Source organism: Silene latifolia, chromosome X, assembly GCF_048544455.1.
Source record: "Silene latifolia isolate original U9 population chromosome X, ASM4854445v1, whole genome shotgun sequence".
NCBI lineage: Eukaryota > Viridiplantae > Streptophyta > Magnoliopsida > Caryophyllales > Caryophyllaceae > Silene > Silene latifolia.
Genome location: NC_133537.1, coordinates 322,796,694 through 322,816,959, shown reverse-complemented (window position 1 = coordinate 322,816,959; position 20,266 = coordinate 322,796,694). Strand labels below are relative to the sequence as shown.

General features: G+C 35.6%; 2 protein-coding genes and 1 long non-coding RNA gene across 3 annotated transcripts in view; 1 reads left to right on the top strand and 2 right to left on the bottom strand.

Annotated features, from left to right (window-relative positions):
- The window catches only part of LOC141618074 (uncharacterized), a 276,232-nt gene that overhangs the window by 149,153 nt on the left and 106,813 nt on the right, over positions 1 to 20,266 (top strand). The window lies entirely within an intron of this gene.
- On the bottom strand, positions 5,509 to 12,675 carry LOC141621889 (receptor-like protein EIX2). The gene is made up of 3 exons (XM_074438036.1): positions 12,154 to 12,675; positions 10,935 to 12,058; positions 5,509 to 5,529 (listed from the first exon to the last, which is right to left on the bottom strand). The coding sequence occupies exons 1-3, from the start codon at positions 12,524 to 12,526 to the stop codon at positions 5,509 to 5,511; spliced, it is 1,518 nt and encodes a 505-aa protein (XP_074294137.1). The 5' UTR covers positions 12,527 to 12,675.
- Positions 16,535 to 19,407, bottom strand: LOC141618060 (receptor-like protein EIX2). The gene is made up of 2 exons (XM_074435182.1): positions 17,892 to 19,407; positions 16,535 to 17,807 (listed from the first exon to the last, which is right to left on the bottom strand). The coding sequence occupies exons 1-2, from the start codon at positions 19,282 to 19,284 to the stop codon at positions 16,681 to 16,683; spliced, it is 2,520 nt and encodes an 839-aa protein (XP_074291283.1). The 5' UTR covers positions 19,285 to 19,407; the 3' UTR covers positions 16,535 to 16,680.

Below are 20,266 nucleotides of genomic sequence, written 5' to 3'. Positions count from 1 at the left end.
TTTGCACTCAAACATGACTTAGTTAATTCTTGGTACTTGATCCTTGTTGATGCAGTATTATGTGATCCAAATGTTGTTTGATGATGCTAGGTATGGTCTTAAAATCTGAATATTTCGTTTTAAAGCCTTCTTGATTTAATTGAGTATTAAGACTTCAATTTTGTTAATAATGTTATGCATTGCCTTAATTTTGGAATCTTATCGTAAAATTTTGCTAATTTTTTTATATACCATAGGGTATATGATTAAATTTTAAATCTTCATATTTAAAACACGGTTTCCTTGTCTTCTAGTGTTGCAATCTTCGTTAATAGTGTGATGTTTGCTTATATATATATATATATATATATATATATATATATATATATATATATATAGAGAGAGAGAGAGAGAGAGAGGCGGGATCTCGTGAGTTTGGTTCTTACGGTGAGTTGTGAGTTTGAAAAATCTCAGCCACTAGATCAAAGGAAATCAAGGGAAGAGATTAAATCTCATAACTTTAAAAAAATAGACAAACAAAATCCATTCCTTAGCAAGATAACGCATCAGAAATTCAGAACAACAAAATTAGCTTCTCACTAAAACTTTCTCAGTTGAAGAACGTGCAAACCATTGAAACAAAACCCTAGAAATTTGGGGAAAAATATCATAACACCGCAATTTCTTCTCAATTTCAACAATTAAAAATCAATTCAACAATTTTTATTAGTTTTCGTCAATTATTGATCAGCCGCTCATCGCCAAATTGGTTTTTATCCGTTTGTTAATTTGCAACAATCTGGTAGAGACAAGGACATGAGTGGTCGGCGGTGCCTGCTGGTCGTGATCGTGTCGTCGGCGGCGGCGGCGTCTGGTCGTGGTGGTGGCAAGTGTGTGAAGTGAGTAATTAGGTTGTGAGGTGAGCTTCTTGCTTTCTGCTATATCTCGATGAGCAAGGATCAGTTATTCAGATTTTTAGCGTGCGGCCTTTGCTGAGGTCGACAAGGAGGAGGTTGCGGTGTTGGAAGTCAGCGAGAATGGACTTCTCCTGTTGATCAAGGACGTAATTGAGGACTGTGGCGAGAATAATGTCGATGAAACCAAAGCCGACGAGGACGAAGGCGCAGACAAAGAGCTTAGTGGAGGAGGTGAGGGGAGTGATGTCACCGTAGCCGATGGTAGACAGGGTGACAATGCAGAAGTAGAGTGCGTCAACAAGTGGATGTGTCTCAACATAGTGATCTTGTGGTAGTGTCCAATTGAGGGGTGATGATGTTGTATTATTCCTTGAGAGTAATGAATGACTAAAGCCGTACCCATGAGATAGTATGAGTGCGTGGATACCGATGTGACTATTGTGGTTGTTGATGACGTTATGGTGATACCATCGCCGGGTATGGGGAGAAAATAGAACGGTTGCGAAAAGAATTATAAAAGAGTATTTTGTGTCGGTAGTGTGTCTGGGATGTTTTATCACAGCGGATCTGAAAACTCCATTGTTTATAGGTAAGGGTATTGATAAGTTGGATATAATTATGGAACGTGATGATGACGAAAATTGGTTTGTTGGGGTTCATCAGGGTTGGAAAGTTTCAAATTGTTATGGGATGCCATCGGATTTTTTGATAAAATTGGCCAAAGTTTGGAGAGTTTGTATGAGAGGGTCAATATGGCTTGATACCATGTAAAGAACTGATGAAAGATGATTTTTATTGAATGAATAATACAAGTATATATATATATATATATAATTGATTACTGAAGAGACTCTTGATTTTAAAATGACTCGATAATAATATATTCAAAATCTAAAATAACTCTACCAAAAAAACTCATATAAATCACAAGTTATGTGCACTAAATAACCCGTCTAAACTTACATGACTCATAATTGAGTCACCCGACAAAACACGATAAATATGACTCATTTACCAAGTTTAGAGACTTGAGATATGTGAACTCCATATGAAATCACTCTAATTGGAATTGAAGTTTAGAATCACTCTAATTGGAAACTCCATATGAAATCGTCGGATTAAATAGCCGAATAGGCTAATCAATCAATCAATACTATATATTAATTCCAGAAACCAAGGGATTTCAATGTAATTAAATAAATATATACAAATTAATTATATTATATAGTTTTAAATCAATAGCAATGTGCGATGAACCTGAACAAAGGACTTCAATGTAAATATTATATAGTTTTGGTTGAAATATAAATTTAGAGAACACCGAAATATGGTGATTTTCCTTAAAATAAACATGTCTCATTTATGGTATTAATTAGTATAAAGAAGCTAATTATTTTAACATAAACAAATATGATATAATAAGTATATTATATTTTGGAAACTATTAAAAAGTAAATAAATCAAGCTAGATTTCAAAAAAATATAATATTCCATAATTATTTCGACTTAATTAATTTAATGCATATATGTAATATATTTAATGCATATATGTAAATCACCCATTGGATGCTTAAAGAGTAAAAGTAACAATGTTAGTAGTGAAAAGAATTATAGTAACATTGGATATAGTAATATGATAGTAATCACTCATTTGAATAGTCAAAGTAACAATATTAGCAGCTAGCGGGAGTAGTGAAAGTAACAGAAGTAACAACGGGGTAGTGAAATTATCATTATTAATGTACAAGTAGTAAAAGTAACAATAATTACAACGGGAGTAGTGAAAATAAAAGTGATAATAACAAATGTAATAAAAGTTAACAATTCTAAGAACAAAAGGAAGTATATATGAAAAATTAGCTAAGTAATCGATTTAAGTAAAATATTAAAAGCAGGAGTAGTTAATTTGTCTCATAATTTATTTCATTGTAATTTTAAGATATACTTCGTATCATAGAAAAATATATTAATGATAAATTTATGAGTTATGCAACTCTAAAGTAGTTTTAGTTAATTGAAAATATATTTTAATGCTAAATAGATGTAGCCCGGGCAAAGCCGGGCACCCATACTAGTACTATATATTAATTCCAGAAACCAAGGGACTTTTATGTAATTAAATAAATCTATACAAATTGATTATACTATATACTTTTTAATCGCTAGCGCTGTATGATGGACCTGAACAAGGGATTTCAATGTAAATATTATATAATTTTGGTTAAAAGTATAAATTTAGAGAATATTAGAATATGGCGAGTTTCCTTAAAATAAACGGATCCCACTTATGGTATTAATTAGTATAAAGATGTTAATTATTTAATATATACAAATATAATATAAGTATAAGTTATATTTAGGAAACTATTAAAAGGTGAGTAAATCAATTCAAATTTCCAAAAAATATAATATTGCATGATTCAATAGGTTTATAATTTAATTAATAAATAATAATGATTGCTCTTAAATAATATTTTAATCTAATATTTCAGATTTATTTAAATATACAACTAGATAATCAAATACATACTGTGATAGTAACCACCCATGTGAGTAGTAAACGCAACAATAATATCAACGGGAGTAGTGAAAGTCATACTAGCAGCAACAAGCGTAATGAAATTAACAATAATAAATGTGAGAGTAGTGAAAGAAAAAATAATGACGGTGGGAGAAGTGAAAGTAATAGTAGTCACAACACATGTAATGAAAGTAATAGTAGAAACAACGGAGAGAGTATGAAAAATTAACTAATAATTCGATTTTAAAAAAATATTAATTTACTTAAATATATGAGTTTGACAAAACTAACGGGTTAACCGTAAAAATAGCAGGAGTAGTAAAACAAATAACAGTAACCGCAGAAGTGGTGAACGTAATATTATTAACAAGGGATGTAGTGAAAGTAATAATATTAACAACGAGAGAGGTGAACGTGTCTCGTAATTTGTTGATTAATTTTACCTCTCATCATAATTTCAATATATAAATTGTAAATGTAAGTGTTAACCAAATTTAGAGAATTATATATCATAGAAAATAAAACTAAATGTTAAATAAAGGTAACCCGGGCGTAGCCGGACACCAAACCTAATGTTGTTGTAATGTTGAAAGAACAAAAATAATAAGCGTACAAGAAGTGAAAGCCAATTAATTAGTACTTCTACTAGTTTGAAAGCTCGTACTTCGTACGGGTTAATGACCTTGATTATTGTAAAACCAAGTTACATAACATTATCGAATAGATGTTTCAAAGTTCAAATCCGGGTGTCACATAATTCTAAAAAAATGAAATATCCTAATCCCTTATGGTCTCTTGATACGTACTTGATTCTAAGCATTAAGTAGCCTCTAAAGCTTTGTTATCTCGAATTCTAGCAAATTTATTAAGTACTAATCATCATAAGTGTAAGAGAATCAGGGCGCTTTGATAGCCCTTATGATTAATATAAAGACAGGTGTGAAATTAATGAATAGTTTACATTTGTTGTATTTTATGAGGGGGAATAAAGCAACTGTAAACAATTGACTGGAACGGAGGGGGTATATATTTTGTTTGAAGTTTGAACCATATACCTACCCTTCAAATATGGACAACTTACTTACACATGTCATATGCTTTTAAATTAGTTATTTCAATTTTTTTGTTCAATTATAAGACCGTCTTACATAATAATAACAATTAATCTACTAATTACTGATACACAAAGTTCATTTTTATGTTATTTCTTTCACAGAGCACATGTGATGTATACTCCTGTGATCATCTTATTGCTATCATTTCACCGTAAAGGCGTAAAAAGATAAACCCATCTATGTTTTTTTGCCACTATAAGCAAACATACAATTTAGTGACAACAAAATTATAGTTTGTTAAAATTTAATTTTAACCGTTAATAATAGAAGCATGACTTTTATTTATAATCATAAGATCACCCTACCTTATGTTAATCTTTAAATGTGGACAATTCTACTATTTATACGTAATATATTCACAACACCTCCAGAATTTTTCAATGTGGACAAATAACATACTAAGAAATACACCATCTTTTCCGCATCTAGCTCGACATCCAACCCGATTCCTAAAATACGGACAATTGCTACGCAATTACTTGTCTGGGTTTTTCTAATGTGTGTCTTAAATTAATAGCCTAATATGGTAAGATTTGCAAGAGATTCTCATCAAATATTCATATATAAACTCATTTTTATCATAATTAGTGAGAATCTTTTGCCAATCTTAGCACATTTAGGTTATTAATGTGTTACTATAATAGTATAATGTCCTCATCAATAAACCCTTCAACTCTAATATTCAAATAAGAAAATCACAAACACGCAGTAAAGGAAATAAACAGAATGTATATATAGCAGAAACGGAAACATACAAATTGCATTACCCAGTTACTGGAAATGGAACGAGACACTTGAAAAACTCCTTGGACCTCTTTATATTGTCCCTTTTTAGATGAAAAATTGAGACGACATATAAACAGAATGAAGGAAGTATTATGTTATGACAATTCATCTGTACATTCTATTAGAGATGAACAACCACCTACTTCATCATACTCTCAACTCATTACAATTTTTCACATAACAACCATCCTTATATTTCTATTACATTCCTCTGCTTGTTCTTGAACTTGTTTACCCTTATCTTTACTGGTACATAAATTTTGTCTGCAGTCCCCTCGACAAACCGAAAATAAGCATGCCTCCAGCTCATCTTGAACACTAAAGTTAAGACCACACCCCAGAATCCAGTAGCAACACCAGACATTATGGCTAGATAGAGCCACAGCTTGTCAAGCTTATCTTTCCCGCCATCATCTTTTTCAGTCTCATGGTTCTCATCAGTTGGACTTAGTGGCAAGTTTGATTTGGAACATTTAGTAGGCAAGGGAAACCCGCATAATCCTGCATTCCCGGCATAACTAGATGGGTTGTCAAGAGTTTGGAGCTGACTGCCAGTTGGAATTGCCCCATGTAGATTGTTGTTGGACAGATTCAAGACGCTTAGCCATGGTATGTGTGACAAACTTTGTGGTATCGTCCCTGAAAGATTATTATTTGACAAGTCCAAAGATTCCAGTAGTTGGAGGTTGCCTATCTCATTAGGAATGCCTCCTGTAAGACGATTATTTGACAAGTTTAATTGGTTTAGGTAAGTTAGGCTAGTGAGCTCCTCAGGTATTGTGCCTACTAAACGGTTACATGAAAGGTCGATCATCGAATGAGTGCTTATGGTCCCATTGAAATTCTCTATTGTCCCCTTGATTATTTCTTGAGTATTTATACCGCTGCTGCTAGAATACCCAATACCGGTTTTGAATATTAAGGAGCCTAAACAGCGAGGGATGTTCCCAGTCAAGCGATTATGTGCCAGCTCTAATATTGTTAGATATGTAAAATGACACAATTTTGAACTGATGAGACCGCTGAAATCATTCCCTCGCAGACTTAAGAATTCCAAAAGCGAACCACTGTGAATATTTTCATTTGTCACTTGTACCTCTCCCGACAACATATTGTCACTCAGATCTAGCAAATATAAGTAGTTATTACCACTTAAAAGTGACGTAGCATTTTCTCCGCCAAAGATTTCTCCTGAGAGAAAATTTTCTGATAAATCTATTACATTGATTGCTTTTGGATGTTTCACCCAATCAGGTATTGTCCCGGTAAGCATGTTGTGGTGAAGGTCTAGCCATTGCAAGTTACATCCATCACATGTTATATGCCGTGGCAAAGATCCTATTAGAAATAAGATGAGGAACTCGTAAATTAAGAAACACATACAAAAACTTTAGAAAGACGGTCTCAGAAAGAAAGAAAAGTAAGTTTGAGTAATAACCTGTAAGTTTATTGTTGCCGAGTTTCAAGTAGTAAAGACTAGTGAAGTTTCCGAGCCAATGGGGAAATTCTCCTGAGATACCAGTATTAGAAAGATCCAAGGTTGTAATCTGAGTTTGGTTCCTTAACCACTGGGGAAACGGCGTGCTTATTTCGCAAGAACGAGCACCAAAATATTGAAGTTGAAACGAAGTTTGCCAATTGGTACTCAATTCGAGTTTGATTTCGTTATCATTCATATTCCAATATGACAATTTAGAGAGGTTACTAATATGGGAGACGGTACCTTGGATAGAGTTCGATGAAATATCTAGATACTCGATCTCTGTTAAGTGCCTTAACTGCCCAAAAATATCTTGGATCAATCCGGTCAATCTATTGTTTGCAAAATCAACATGTTTCAAAGAAGACAATTTTGCAAGGGATGATGCGGGAACTCTAGCATTAAACTCGTTGTATGCTAGGTCTAGGTATTCAAGGCTCTTCAAGTTGTCGAGCCAGATCGGAAGGGGACCACTAAAGCTATTTTGGCTGAGATATAGTGTTTGAAGGAAAGGCATATTTTTAAGAAAAGTTGGAAAAGGGCCTTCAATTTTGTTGTAGTGAACATCAAGGAATCGAAGGGTGGACGAAGTATTATTTGTGATGAGAAGGTTTGATAAATGAGTTTTGTCTAGTGAGCAATCATATAGGGTAAGGTGTAACAAAGAAGGAAGACTAAAGAGCACTTGAAGACTGTCATATGTTCGCGACATGTTGACCGAACTCATGTCAAGAAACTGTAATTTAGAAAGACTGGATGCCCACTCAAGACGTTCTCCCGTATAAAGCATATGCCCTCCGTTGTCACCAAGATCAAGGTGTTTCAAATTGGTGAGATTGCCTAGTTGCGGGGGAACGAGACCAGAGAAAACAGCACTAGAGAAGTCCAAGTATTTCAACTTGGTCATCGATCCTATAAATTCTGGAATTCGACTTCCAGTAAAGTTGCTCCCGCTTAAGTCCAAGTGACTTAAAAACTTGAGCTCCAACAAAGCGGAACTCAATTTAGAAGATACTAAGGAAGATGTATAATCGCCAAAGTATCCACCTTGTGGATTTCCTAGACTTAGCTTAATAACATTACTAGTGACTTTGTCACAGCTAATGCCGCGCCATTGACAACAATCGTCACCAACCCATGAGGAAAGGAGACGCTGAGGATCTTTGGTGAAGCTGTGTTTGAAGTTTAATAAAGCTTGGAGTTCATGGGTTTTGCACTTTGTTAAGCTTAAGGATAAGTGGATCATCAGCAAAAGCACAAGTACAACTAGTGAGCATGATTTCCCCATAATGAAATGTTTGATTGATGATAATGATGATGTTGTTGTAATTTTGGTGATGTATGTTGCATGTTAAGGTGATCGTGGCCGGGTTTGAATTTATAAGGAACCGACGCGACTCATAGGTGTCAATATTTGTCAAGCAATTAAAAGTCAAGAACTGTAGAAGCAACTGAAGGATTAAATGATGATGATCTTTTGAATTAATATGTTGGATTTTTTGTCAGAAAGTACCTTTTATTTAGGGTCATTTGTGAACAACTACCTTTTATTTTATTTTTGGCTTTCAACTACCTTTCATTTCTTGATTTTGCGAAAGACTACCAAAAATCCACTTCCGGCGAAAAAAAGTCAACTTTCCGGCATTGACTTACCATTTCATGTTGAATCTAACTCTTTACTTCATAACCCTAATAATCGATGATAAAGATTGATTAAACCCGACATTAATCACCTCAATTTGTCTATTTCTTACCCGAATCAAAGTCCTAATCACCGAAACAAAATCATCATTGATATTAATCTTACCATGCTAAATAATTCTTCAACAATAATGATCTATTATGGCCTTGTTGGCAAAATTAACTTCTAGTGTTAATTATTCGAAAATAAGCATGGATTCACTCGTAGGATCACTTGTGTGCGACTATCTCATTAGTTTTCGTATACCCACCATCTTACCATGAAGAGAGAAAGAAGGTACTTTATTATGACTTAGATGGACAGTAGGTTGATGAATCATGAGTAGTCTATAAGGTTGTTGAAATGTAAGGGTGAAGGTGAAAGTGGTGGTAAAGGTGATGACGGAGACGGAGATAGAGATTGAGATGGTTGATGCGTTGATATTGCTTTGAACAAACTTTTGATAAGGTGTTGGGCATGGAGAGGAGCTTTTTCGGATTTTGTTGGGTGAACAAAGGGAGAAATATGGGTTATATGTGTGAAAAAAAGGAGAAAAGAGCAAGTCAACGCCGGAAAGTTGACTTTTGTTCGCCGGAAGTGGATTTTTGGTAGTCTTTCGCAAAATAAAGAAATAAAAGGTAGTTGAAAGCCAAAAATAAAATTAAAGGTAGTTGTTCACAAATGGTACTAAATAAAAGGTAGTTTCTGACAAAAAACCCTAATATGTTTGAAGAATGAGCACTAAATAGCAACAGTACAGGTGAAGTCAAATTTGAGTTGACTGGTTGCTTACTTGCTTTGACAGTTTGACATTGTGTGTTGGTATAATATTGACTAGGGGTGTTCATTCACGGTTCGGTTCACCGAATCTCTAATTTAATTCGGTTCGCACACGGTTCGGTTCGGCAAAACTCCGAACCTAAACCTCACCGTTAGAAACGGTTATAAACGGTTCGGTTAACCACTTTAAACGGTTATTAGCGGTTCGGTTACCGGTTAACTGATAATCGTTCTATATTACTTTTTTTTTTCAGTTTTCGTTAATTTTTGGGAATTTTTTCCAATAGTTTAATTAAATTTTCATTATATATTATACCCAACAATAAAGTTAATAAGTTAAACTTTACCATTAATCAATTTAATAAATTTTAAATTTGGATACACTAAGAAAATTAAACTAACTAACAGTTTTTTATATAATATTTTAATTTTTTACTTACTTTTTTGTGAAACGGTTCGGTTCGCGGTTAACCGGTTATCTAAAATTGCGAACTTTAACCGAACCTTTTCCATAATAAAGTTAACGGTTCGGTTCAAAGAACCGCTTTGTCGAAACGGTTCGGTTAATCGAACCTTAAAAATGGACGGTTTTTCAGTTTTGCGGTTCGGTTTATTCTGAACACCCCTAATATTGACCGTACCGCTGGTCGCTGGATTCTCAGACAGTCAGACCTTGACTAACTCTTGAGTCTACTATTGTAATGCTTGAATGCGGTTCTGGATTGAAGCGAATGTCACAGACAATTTAGTGGACTTATCATTTAGTAATCAACCCCTCTCTTTTTATAATCTTTGTGCCAAAACTAAAGAAAAACAACTGACTGACAAAAGGGGGAGAGTAATAATTATACGGAGTACTAGCCAGAAACGTCAGTTCTCCTAAACGTGTTTATCCTCACTTTAAATGGCACATAGATTCAATCAGCAGTTTCCTCGACACTCACGTCGCAATATTTAGGATGACTGTAACGATCTTGAAGATGAAAACGGGTCAAATATACGTCCACTTATATAAATACCACAAACCTTTTTTATTCTCTATACATTCTATGTTTGTCTCATCTAACATACTTGACACGTTTTAAATTTAAGACAGATTGAAATTAAACAATAATTTGTGAGACTTGGACAAAATGCGTTTTATGTCAAATAAAGTCATGTTTAGTTTCTCTAAACCTCTCCTTACGTCGCAATTTATAGTATTTAATGACTGACAAACAAGTCATGTTTCAGTGGGTTGGGTTGGTCGTACATTTAGATTAATTTATCAATTTGATTGTGAATCACTATACCCAGTCGAGTAAGTCTTGCTTAAAACGGGTCGGATTTTAAGACGGGTCGTTGTGTGAGAGGAAATGGGTAGAGGGGACAAAGGTGGGACCCCCCATGTGCTTCTCCACTCACCCTAAATGGGTATTTTGTGAGAGAATATGGTATCCGTCTTATTAATAAGACGGATACCTTGGTCTGAAATAAGAATTGGGGTACCCAGTCAATTGAAATGGCTGTGTTTGTGTATGATGATAATATTAGTGTAGTGCGTGTAATGGCGGAGTCAGGATTTTAAGTCAGCGGGGGCGGAAGGGTAATATTATAAGGGAACCTCGGAAAAATTAGAAAATTTTAACTAAAAATTTCGAATTTTTCAAATGTCAGCGTGGGCGAGCGCCCCAACTAGCCTGTTCTTCAACTTGTTTACCCTAATTTTGACTGGAACATAAATTTTGTCTGCAGTCTCTTCCACAAACCGAAAATAAGAATGTCTCCAACTCTTCTTAAACACTAATGTTCCGATCACACCCCAAAATCCAGTAGCAACACCTGACATTACGGCTAGGTAGAGCCACAGCCTGTCAAGCTTATCTTTCGCGTCATCATCTTTTTTAGTACCATGGTCATCATGAGTTGCACTTGGTGGCGGTTTAGGATTAAAGCATTTATCAGGCAACGGAAACCCGCATAAACCAGAATTCCCAGCATAAATAGACGGGTCGTCAAGAGTTTGGAGCTGATTGCCCATAGGAATCGGCCCATGCAGGTTGTTGTAAGAAACATTCAATACACTCAGCCATGGTATCTCAGACAAGCTTTGGGGTATTGTCCCGGAAAGATTATTATTTGACAAGTCCAAAGTTTCCAGCATTTGGAGGTTGCCTATCTCACCAGGGATAGATCCTGTGAGATGATTATTTGACAAGTTTAATTGCATTAGTTTCGACATACTTGTGATCCTGTCAGGTATTGTTCCGACAAAATGATTGAACGCAAGGTCGATCATCGAATGAATTCCCAGTGTTCCAGCAAACCTTTCTGTTATTCCCTTGATAATTTCTTTTATCTCCATACTGTTATCTACAATGAGCGTAGCAACATCACTCATGAATAGCATGGAGCCTAGACAATGAGGGATGTGTCCTGTCAAGCGATTATGTGCGAGTTCCAATATTTGAAGGTATTGAAACTGGCACAGTTGCGAACTAATGACACCACTGAAATCATTCCCTCGCAGACTTAAGATCTGCATAGAGGTATCAGGGTATACACTCTTCATTTGTATCTCTCCAGACAACATGTTGTCACTGAGGTCGAGCACTGTTAAGGGGATTCTACCGCTTAAAAGAGAGGAAGCATTCTCTCCTTCAAAAATTACCCCTGATAACAAATTTTCAGACAGATCTAACACCATAATGTTTTCTAGATGGCCCAACCAATTAGGTATTGTCCCATGAAGCATGTTGCTGTGAAGGTCTAGCACCTGTAAATTACAGCCGTCACAAGCCATATGACGCGGCAATGATCCTGTCACAAAAGTGGTTGTGAAAAAGGTGTTAGAAAGAAAGAAAATGATAAGCTCTCGAGCAAAAAAAATAAATAAGAGAAGTTTGTTAGTGAACCTGTAAGTTGATTGCCGGCCAGTTGCAAATATTGAATCTCAGTCATGTTTTGAAGCCATTCGGGTAATTCTCCTGAGATGCCGGTATAAGAAAGATCCAACCTTTGAATCTGTGTTTGATTTCTTAGCCACTGGGGAAACACCGTGTTTATTCCACAAGATTGAACATTAAAAACTCGAAGTTGAAACAGATATCCCCTGTTGACACTCGAGTTGAAATTGAGATTGATATTGTTGAAACTCATATCCAAAAAGGACAATTTAGAGAGGTTACCAATACCGGATACAGTACCTTGCATAGAGTTTGATGAAATATCTAGGTGCTCGATCTCGGTTAATTGGCCTAAAACATCAGGGATCAATCCACTCAACATATTGTTTGATAAATCTAAATATTTCAAACCTGACAATTTTGCAAGAGACGCGGGAACTTGACCTTGTAACCGGTTTCTTGAAATATCAAAGTACTTCAAGTTTTCCAGCAGACCCAAATCTGATGGCAAGCCGCCATTTATTTTACCTTGCGGGTCTGGGTCGGGTACGGGTAGGGATGGCAATGGGTAGGGTCTGGGTAGGGTCCGCCTAGACCCGGACCCGACCCGAGATTTTTCCTTTGGACCCGTACCCGACCCAGACCCGTAAGGGTCTAAAATTTGAGGACCCATACCCGGACCTTATGGGTAAGGGTAGGGTGCAGGTCTCTGTGTGGTCGAGTTTACCACTTTAGTAACAAGATTAACAAAGAATGGGTCTATAATATTAAAAAAAAAATTCATACTACTTTAACACTATGAGTTTATTAATCTGCCGTTAATGGTGGTTGTCGGTCACTTATTAGAGAGGTGGTTGTCGGTCGCGTATCGTCATCTTTGTGGTGGTGGTTTTCTTGTGTCGGTGGTGGAGTGGTGGTATTGTCGGAAAGAGTTTGGTTGAGTTTTATCACTTTATGGGATGAGGAAGAAAAGAGACTTTAGTTGAGTTTACACGATGCAGTCGGTATGAATTGAGAAAAGTTGTAATTTTGATTTTTTTTTTAATAAAGTGCTCTAGGGTGGGTATGGGTCTCATAACTTAGACCGGGAGACCGGGACCCGAAATATTTTCTGAAGACCCATACCCGACCCATACCCATTGGGTCTGAAAAAATGAGACCCATACCCGACCCGTTAGGGTCCGACCCTCAGGGTCTGGGTCGGGTCCCCGACCCATTGCCATCCCTAGGTACGGGTCCAAAGGAAAAATCTCGGGTCGGGTCCGGATCTAGGCGGACCCTACCCAAACCCTACCCATTGCCATCCCTATCAGTCACCCACCGTCCCACCCTAAACGTCGCAAGCCTCTAGATTAGTCTCGTTAGATTTTAAAGCATTTCACACATACATAATACCATATCAAATTTATAACATTGACACCCATATAGACAAGGTCAAGAACTCCTTCATTTGGATTGTGGCAAACCCGATACCACATTGGAATCACAAATTCTAGAATAAGACGGTCTCACACCATAAGACAGTTCATTTTTATAAAAAATTTATTCATTTAGTGTTAATAAATGAATTGTCTTTTTATATAATGGGACAGTTTTACCGTATGAGACCGTCTCACACAAGAATTACTGGGAAATACAAACATTATTGTTGGTTGTCTAAGTTCATTGGTTATAACTCATAATCAAGCTCCAATCTAAAGATTACAATAGCTCTTTCATTGAGCTCACGGCTGTGCAAGTACGTATCTTATACTCCGAGCCATTTTGAACTTTGTCAAGCTTAAAGATGAGTGGATCATCAACAAAAGCATAAATGCCACTAGCATGCATGATTTCCCCATCAATTTCAAAATTCCTTTTAAAATTGTTTGATGAAATTGATTGTGAGGTGATTTCAATGTGAAGGATTACAGTTTCAAGGTGTATTTATTTTCTATGATGTTATTTATAATGGAAAACTAAAGTTATGAAAGGTGTATTTTTATGAAATCTATATTTTATTTTTTCCGTAAAATTAAAGATTTCATTTTGTAAATTTTCTCCAATTTTTTTAATTAATTTTTTTTTTATCACAAAGTTAAGGGTAAGTATGAAAAATATACGAAATGGAAAAATAGTAAAATTCGGTGTGATTTTTTTGGAAAAAAAACAATTAACAATTTTATGTGTAGACTTTTTTAAATTGTTGAAAAATTTGAAATTTTTTTTACCCTTTTATTATATTTTTTATATTTTTTGTCATGAAAATCTTTTATTCCAACTTCTGATTTTAACACAACTCCCTAACAAAATATTTTGCAATCGAAATTTTTTTACAAAAATTTGAAAAATCTGTACTTTATATAAAACTAATAAAGTGGGTTTGATTTTCGTTAAAATAATTTTTATTTTATTTTATCTAATTTATGCTATTTTTTTTATTAATTTTTTTAAACTTTTATTTCGTATTTTCCATAAGAATATAACCATTTTTTCACTTTTGTGATATGATAAATTGAATTTGTCGTGAGATTTTGATAAGGGGTTTAATTTCACATATTAGGTAAGTTATGGAGCCTAATCACTCCAATTAAAAGTTGTGGGTTTGATTTCACAATTGCATAAAGTTATGGGGGGTTAATCACCACTTTTCCGAAGGAAAAACAAGAAAATTTTTATTCTCTTAGTAGTGAGGGGATTTATTAGAACTCTAGAGGAGTATGTGTTTTCGAAAGCCTTCAACTATCTACAACTACTCTTTCGGAGTATTTAGTAACCGTTTCCATAACAGTCGTAAGTCGTAGCCATTTCATCAATCGTTATTGACAATGGTCACTTTTACAACCATTTTATACCACACAAATTCTTGTTTGTGACGGCACATATCCGTTACTCTTGAGTGACGGATACCATTTTACCTCACAAAGTACCCACTTTTTCTCTCTCTGCAACACTATTCATGTGGTCCCCTTTCTCCACTAACCCATTTTGTTACCATTTTTACTCACAAAATATCCGCCACAAATGGTAACCCGTCACAAGGGAGACCAATTGTTTATACCATTCTTGACTATTTTACTCATATCACTTTTCGTACTTTTTCCTTTAAATTGTACAATGACGTCACAGTAACCTAATACGGAGTATAAAACTATTTTTCATGAGACTTATTCTAAATACATACGGAGCTTTAAAACCAAATTTGTGATAATAAGAATCTAGATTTTCTTTAAATAAATCAAACATTACATAATATTTATATTGTATTTACTTGGTGAAACTAACAGTCAAAGTTAAGATTAATTACCAATGGTGACAAATGGAAACAGTAAATTGCAGACGGAGGTAATATGAAAATCCAATACAAGGATAACATAATGGAGAATGAAACGAGGTGTAAATTAGGAAGCACTGACCTTCTCAAGCATATAAGCAGGTAAACTGATTCACATACAATTGCAGTTGCACTTATTGAATCAAGTTCTTGAACGAACTAAACACATCGAGGTTGACTGTCATAAGCCAAATTTTGTAAATTTTTTAGCATCCTTGACTGTAGTAAAAACAAATATTACTAAAGTTACATTGTATTTGTAGTATCTTTACATATATTTCGGAGAAACTAATACTGTCAGGGTAAAGTTTACGTTATACGTTAGTTAACCAACAAAGTCAAATGAAAACTGTAGATTTTGGTTCAAGGCGATGTCGAAATCCAACAGAAGGGGAATAGAACTAAAAATGAAATGAAGGTAAAGTAGGAGCACTGACCTTCTGGCGTATAATCCCATGCATTTTGCAGTCTCCATTACTTCAACCAAATATGTTCCAAGCTCTATTCAGTTGCTCAACTTGAATCAAAGAACAGAACTTTCTGCAGAATTGTACATCCAATTAATTGTGACAAAAACCGAAAATTAGGGAAATAAATATACTACTAAGGACTACAGAGTATAATAATGTTATATAAGCAATTGATTAACAAGCACTACATAGGAGAGGTGATTAATGTCGTTATGTATTCGTTTTATGGGTTCGCAATCAGCAAAACGTCAAATGGTGAATGTTCTGTGGTGGCAATGAAGGTTGTCAGTGGAAGGTGGTGGTGCCATGGGTGGAAATAAGAAGTAAAGGGTTGCGGGCCTATCAAAACCAACCTGGTTTAAATGACATCAGGCGAGCTATAAACTCCTAGGCAACTCGAATAAGGCCAACAATTTGAATTGACCTACCCGATCCAAACCTCAGTCAAACTTTGTCGCACCTGAAAATTGATCCGTCTCTGATACCAGTCTATTGAAAATAACCCAAGAGAGTTAACCGACTAAATCTTTTACAAGTGGCCTTTAAGAGTACGGAAATGAAGAGATTAATAACAGTAGATGCGCCATAGTTTATTTTGTATTACTTGAATTATAAATAGCTTAGCTTGGTATAGGAGAAAGATGTACTCAAATTATAGTGTACAGAGGTAAATAAGAACATTTGTGTTAATACAGGAAGGGACGCATTATTTTGTATTACTTGAATTATAATAACTCATCACTAGCCATAATTCTATGTTTCGGTGCTCCTGGACCTCTTCAACCTCACTTTGAACAGTATGTAAATTCTTCCAGCAGTTTCCTCAACAAACTTAAAATAAGCATGCCTCCAGCTGTCCTTCAATACTAAAGTTCCGACAACACCCCAAAACCCAGTAGCAACGCCAGACATTATGGCTAGATAGAGCCACAACTTGTCGTTCTTATCTCCTGCATCTTCATCTTCTTCAGCACCATGGTCGCCATCAGTTGGAGTTGGAGGCGGTTTAGATTCAGAACATTTCTTAGGCAAGGGAAACCCACATAATCCGGAATTCCCCGCATAAATAGATGGGTCGTCAAGAGTTTGGAGTTGACTGCCGGTTGGAATTGGCCCATGCAGGTGGTTGTTGGACAGATTCAAGACGCTTAGCCATGGTATGTCTGACAAGCTTTGTGGTATTGTTCCTGAAAGATTATTATTTGACAAATCCAAAGATCCCAGTAACTTGAGCTTGCCTATATCATAAGGGATGCCTCCTGTCAGATGATTATTTGACAAGTTTAACTGCATTAGTTTAGATATGTTTGTGAGCTCCTCTGGTATTGTGCCATCTAAAAGATTGCACGAAAGGTCGATAATTGATTGAGCACTCATTGTTGCACCGATATTTTCTGTTGTCCCCTTGATGATTTCTTGATACTCCGTATCAGCGCTGCTATCGTACCTAACATCACTTTCGAATATTTGGGAGCCTAAACAGCTAGGAATGTGCCCGCTCAAGCGATTATGAGCGAGTTCTAATATTGCAAGATAAGTAAAATGACACAATTGTGAACTGACAGGCCCGCTGAAATTATTCCCTCGCAGACTTAAGATTACCAAAGAGGCACTAGAGGATACATTTTTAACTTGGATCTCCCCAGAAAACATATTGTAACTCAGGTCTAGCAATTCCAAGGAGTTACTACCGCTTAAAAGTGAGGAAGCATTCTCTCCTTCAAAGATTCTTTCTGATAGCAAATTTTGGGACAAATCAACTGCAGCGATTGTTTTCTGATGTTTCAGCCAAAAAGGTATTGTCCCTGAAAGCATGTTGTTGTGAAGGTCTAGCCACACCAAATTACATCCATCACAAGGAATATGCCGTGGCAGCGATCCTATTAGAAAAATGTTTGTGAGAAAACTGATGGAAATAAGATGGGAAATTCATAAGTTAAGAGAAAAGTTTGACTATTACTAACCTGTAAGTTTATTGCCGGCAACTTGCAAGTCATTTAGATTAGTGAAATTCCAAACCCATTGAGGCAATTCTCCTGTGATACCAGTATAAGAAAGATCCAAGCGTTCGATTTGGGTTTGGTTCCTTAACCACTGGGGAAACGCCATGTTTATTTCACATGAACTAGCACCAAGATATTGAAGTTGAAAGGGAGGTTGCCAAGCGGTACTCAAGTTGAGTTTGATATTATTAAAATTCATATTCAAAATGGACAATTCAGAGAGGTTACCAATATGGGAGATGGTACCATGGATGAAGTTAGATGAAATATCTAGAGACTCTAACTCAGTTAACTGCCCTAAAACATCTGGGATCAATCCACTGAACCCATTGTTTGACAAATCTAAGTGTTTCAAAGCAGTTAATTTTGCAAGAGATGTGGGAAGTTGACCTCGGAACGCATTGGATGCTAGATCAAGGTAGTTCAAGTTTGTGAGTTGCCCCAACTGAGATGGCAAACTACCAGAAAATTTATTTTGGTAGAAGTCTAGGTATTCAAGGCGCCTCATATTGCAAAGCCAAAGAGGCACGGAGCCATTGAAGTTATTGGTCCAGAGAGATAGTGACTGAAGGGAAGGCATATTTTTAAGAAAAGACGGGAAAGGGCCTTCAAAGTTGTTGTGACTAACATCAAGGTATTGGAGGGTGGAAGTATTTGTGACAAGAAGCTCTGATAAATGCGTGTTGTGTAGCGAACAACCCCATAAGCTAAGAAACAACAATGAAGGAAGTCTAAAAAGGACTTGAAGACTGTTATATGCTTGCGACATGTTGATACCGTCCATGATAAGAAACTGCAATTTTGAAAGACCGGATGCCCACTCTAGACGTTCTTGTGTATAAAGCATATACTGTCCAACATCATTAAGATCAAGGTGTATCAAATTGGTGAGGTTGCCTAGTTGAGGGGGAACAGGACCAGAGAATCCAGCATAAGGGAGGGTTAGGTATCTCAATTGGGTCATGGACCCTATAAATTTTGGAATCCGACTCCCGGTAAAGTTGTTCCAACTCAAGTCCAAGTGAGTTAAGAACTTGAGTTCCAACAAAGATGAACTGAGTTCAGAAGATACCAAGGCAGTTGGGTAGTCACTGAATGTTAGTGAATTTGTGAGATTTAGCTTAATAACATTACCAGTGCTATTGTCACAGCTAACTCCATGCCAGTGATGACAACAATCATCACCAGTCCATGAAGAAAGGACTCTCTGAGAATCTCGGGTGAAGCTGTGTTTGAACGTTAACAGAGCTTCTTGTTCATGCTTTTTGCACCTCGTCAATCCGAAGGACGAGTGTATCATAAACAAAAGCATAAATGCAATTAGCATGCACGATTTCCCCATCATCATACCCATATACCAAAGTTTTTTAGCGGAGTTTATTGAGATAATCTTTAATTTTTCTGTGATTAGCCAGAGAAGGGACGATTCATAATATAGAGGATTATGGTTTCGCTTAGTAAGGACTTGGGTTTAGGGAGACTAATTCAACCAAAGTCAAGACTTTTCTCATTGCTTTCAACTATTCTTACGTCACAAAGTTCTAAATAGAAGTTGAAAAGTATTCCAAACATCGATATCAATCAAACTCTGTAACATCCATGTTAGGCAAAGTCAAAGTGTTTTGTCTTCCTAAACCCTTTTTTAAGTTGCAATTTGCAATGTAACATCCATACCAAAATTTGTACTTTTGTTGCATCCTCAACTGTAGTAGGAACGAAAAATATGCAGAACTTTTCGATAATATGAAAACATTTATTTTTATCAAGTCAAACATTGGATGTTTTATGTTATATTTTTCATATCTTTGGGGGAACTAACCAGCAAAGTTAACAAATTGGCTATAAACAAAGTCAAATGAAGGCAGTAATTTTTGAACAAAAAGTATGTGTTTGACCACACTTTTAAAAGTGTTTTTTCACTACATAAACACAAACTAGGACAAACACCCATTTTTAGAAAAACTAAAACTACTTTTTTTTTAAGCTCCAACATCAAATTTGACCCCCAAAAATAGAAGCAGCAAATAGCTACTTCTGTTTCTACTTCTGCTTCTGCTTTCCTTTTAACCGTCTGATTGCAAAATCCTATCTGTTTTATGATCTCATACTATAGTACAATTTTGAAAAAAACTAGTTTTGGAGCCTGTGAAAATCACGGGATCGTTAATAATTGACCGTGTTTAAGTGTTTAATTTGTGAATAACTTATATGGAGTAGTCCTCCTCTCTCAATCATTTGTTTAATTTTAATTAAAAAACCACTCACAAATAATTAAAAAAAAAAAGTAAATAAATGAACACGACTGAGGGAGCGGTATTTTAAAACAAAAGTTGAAT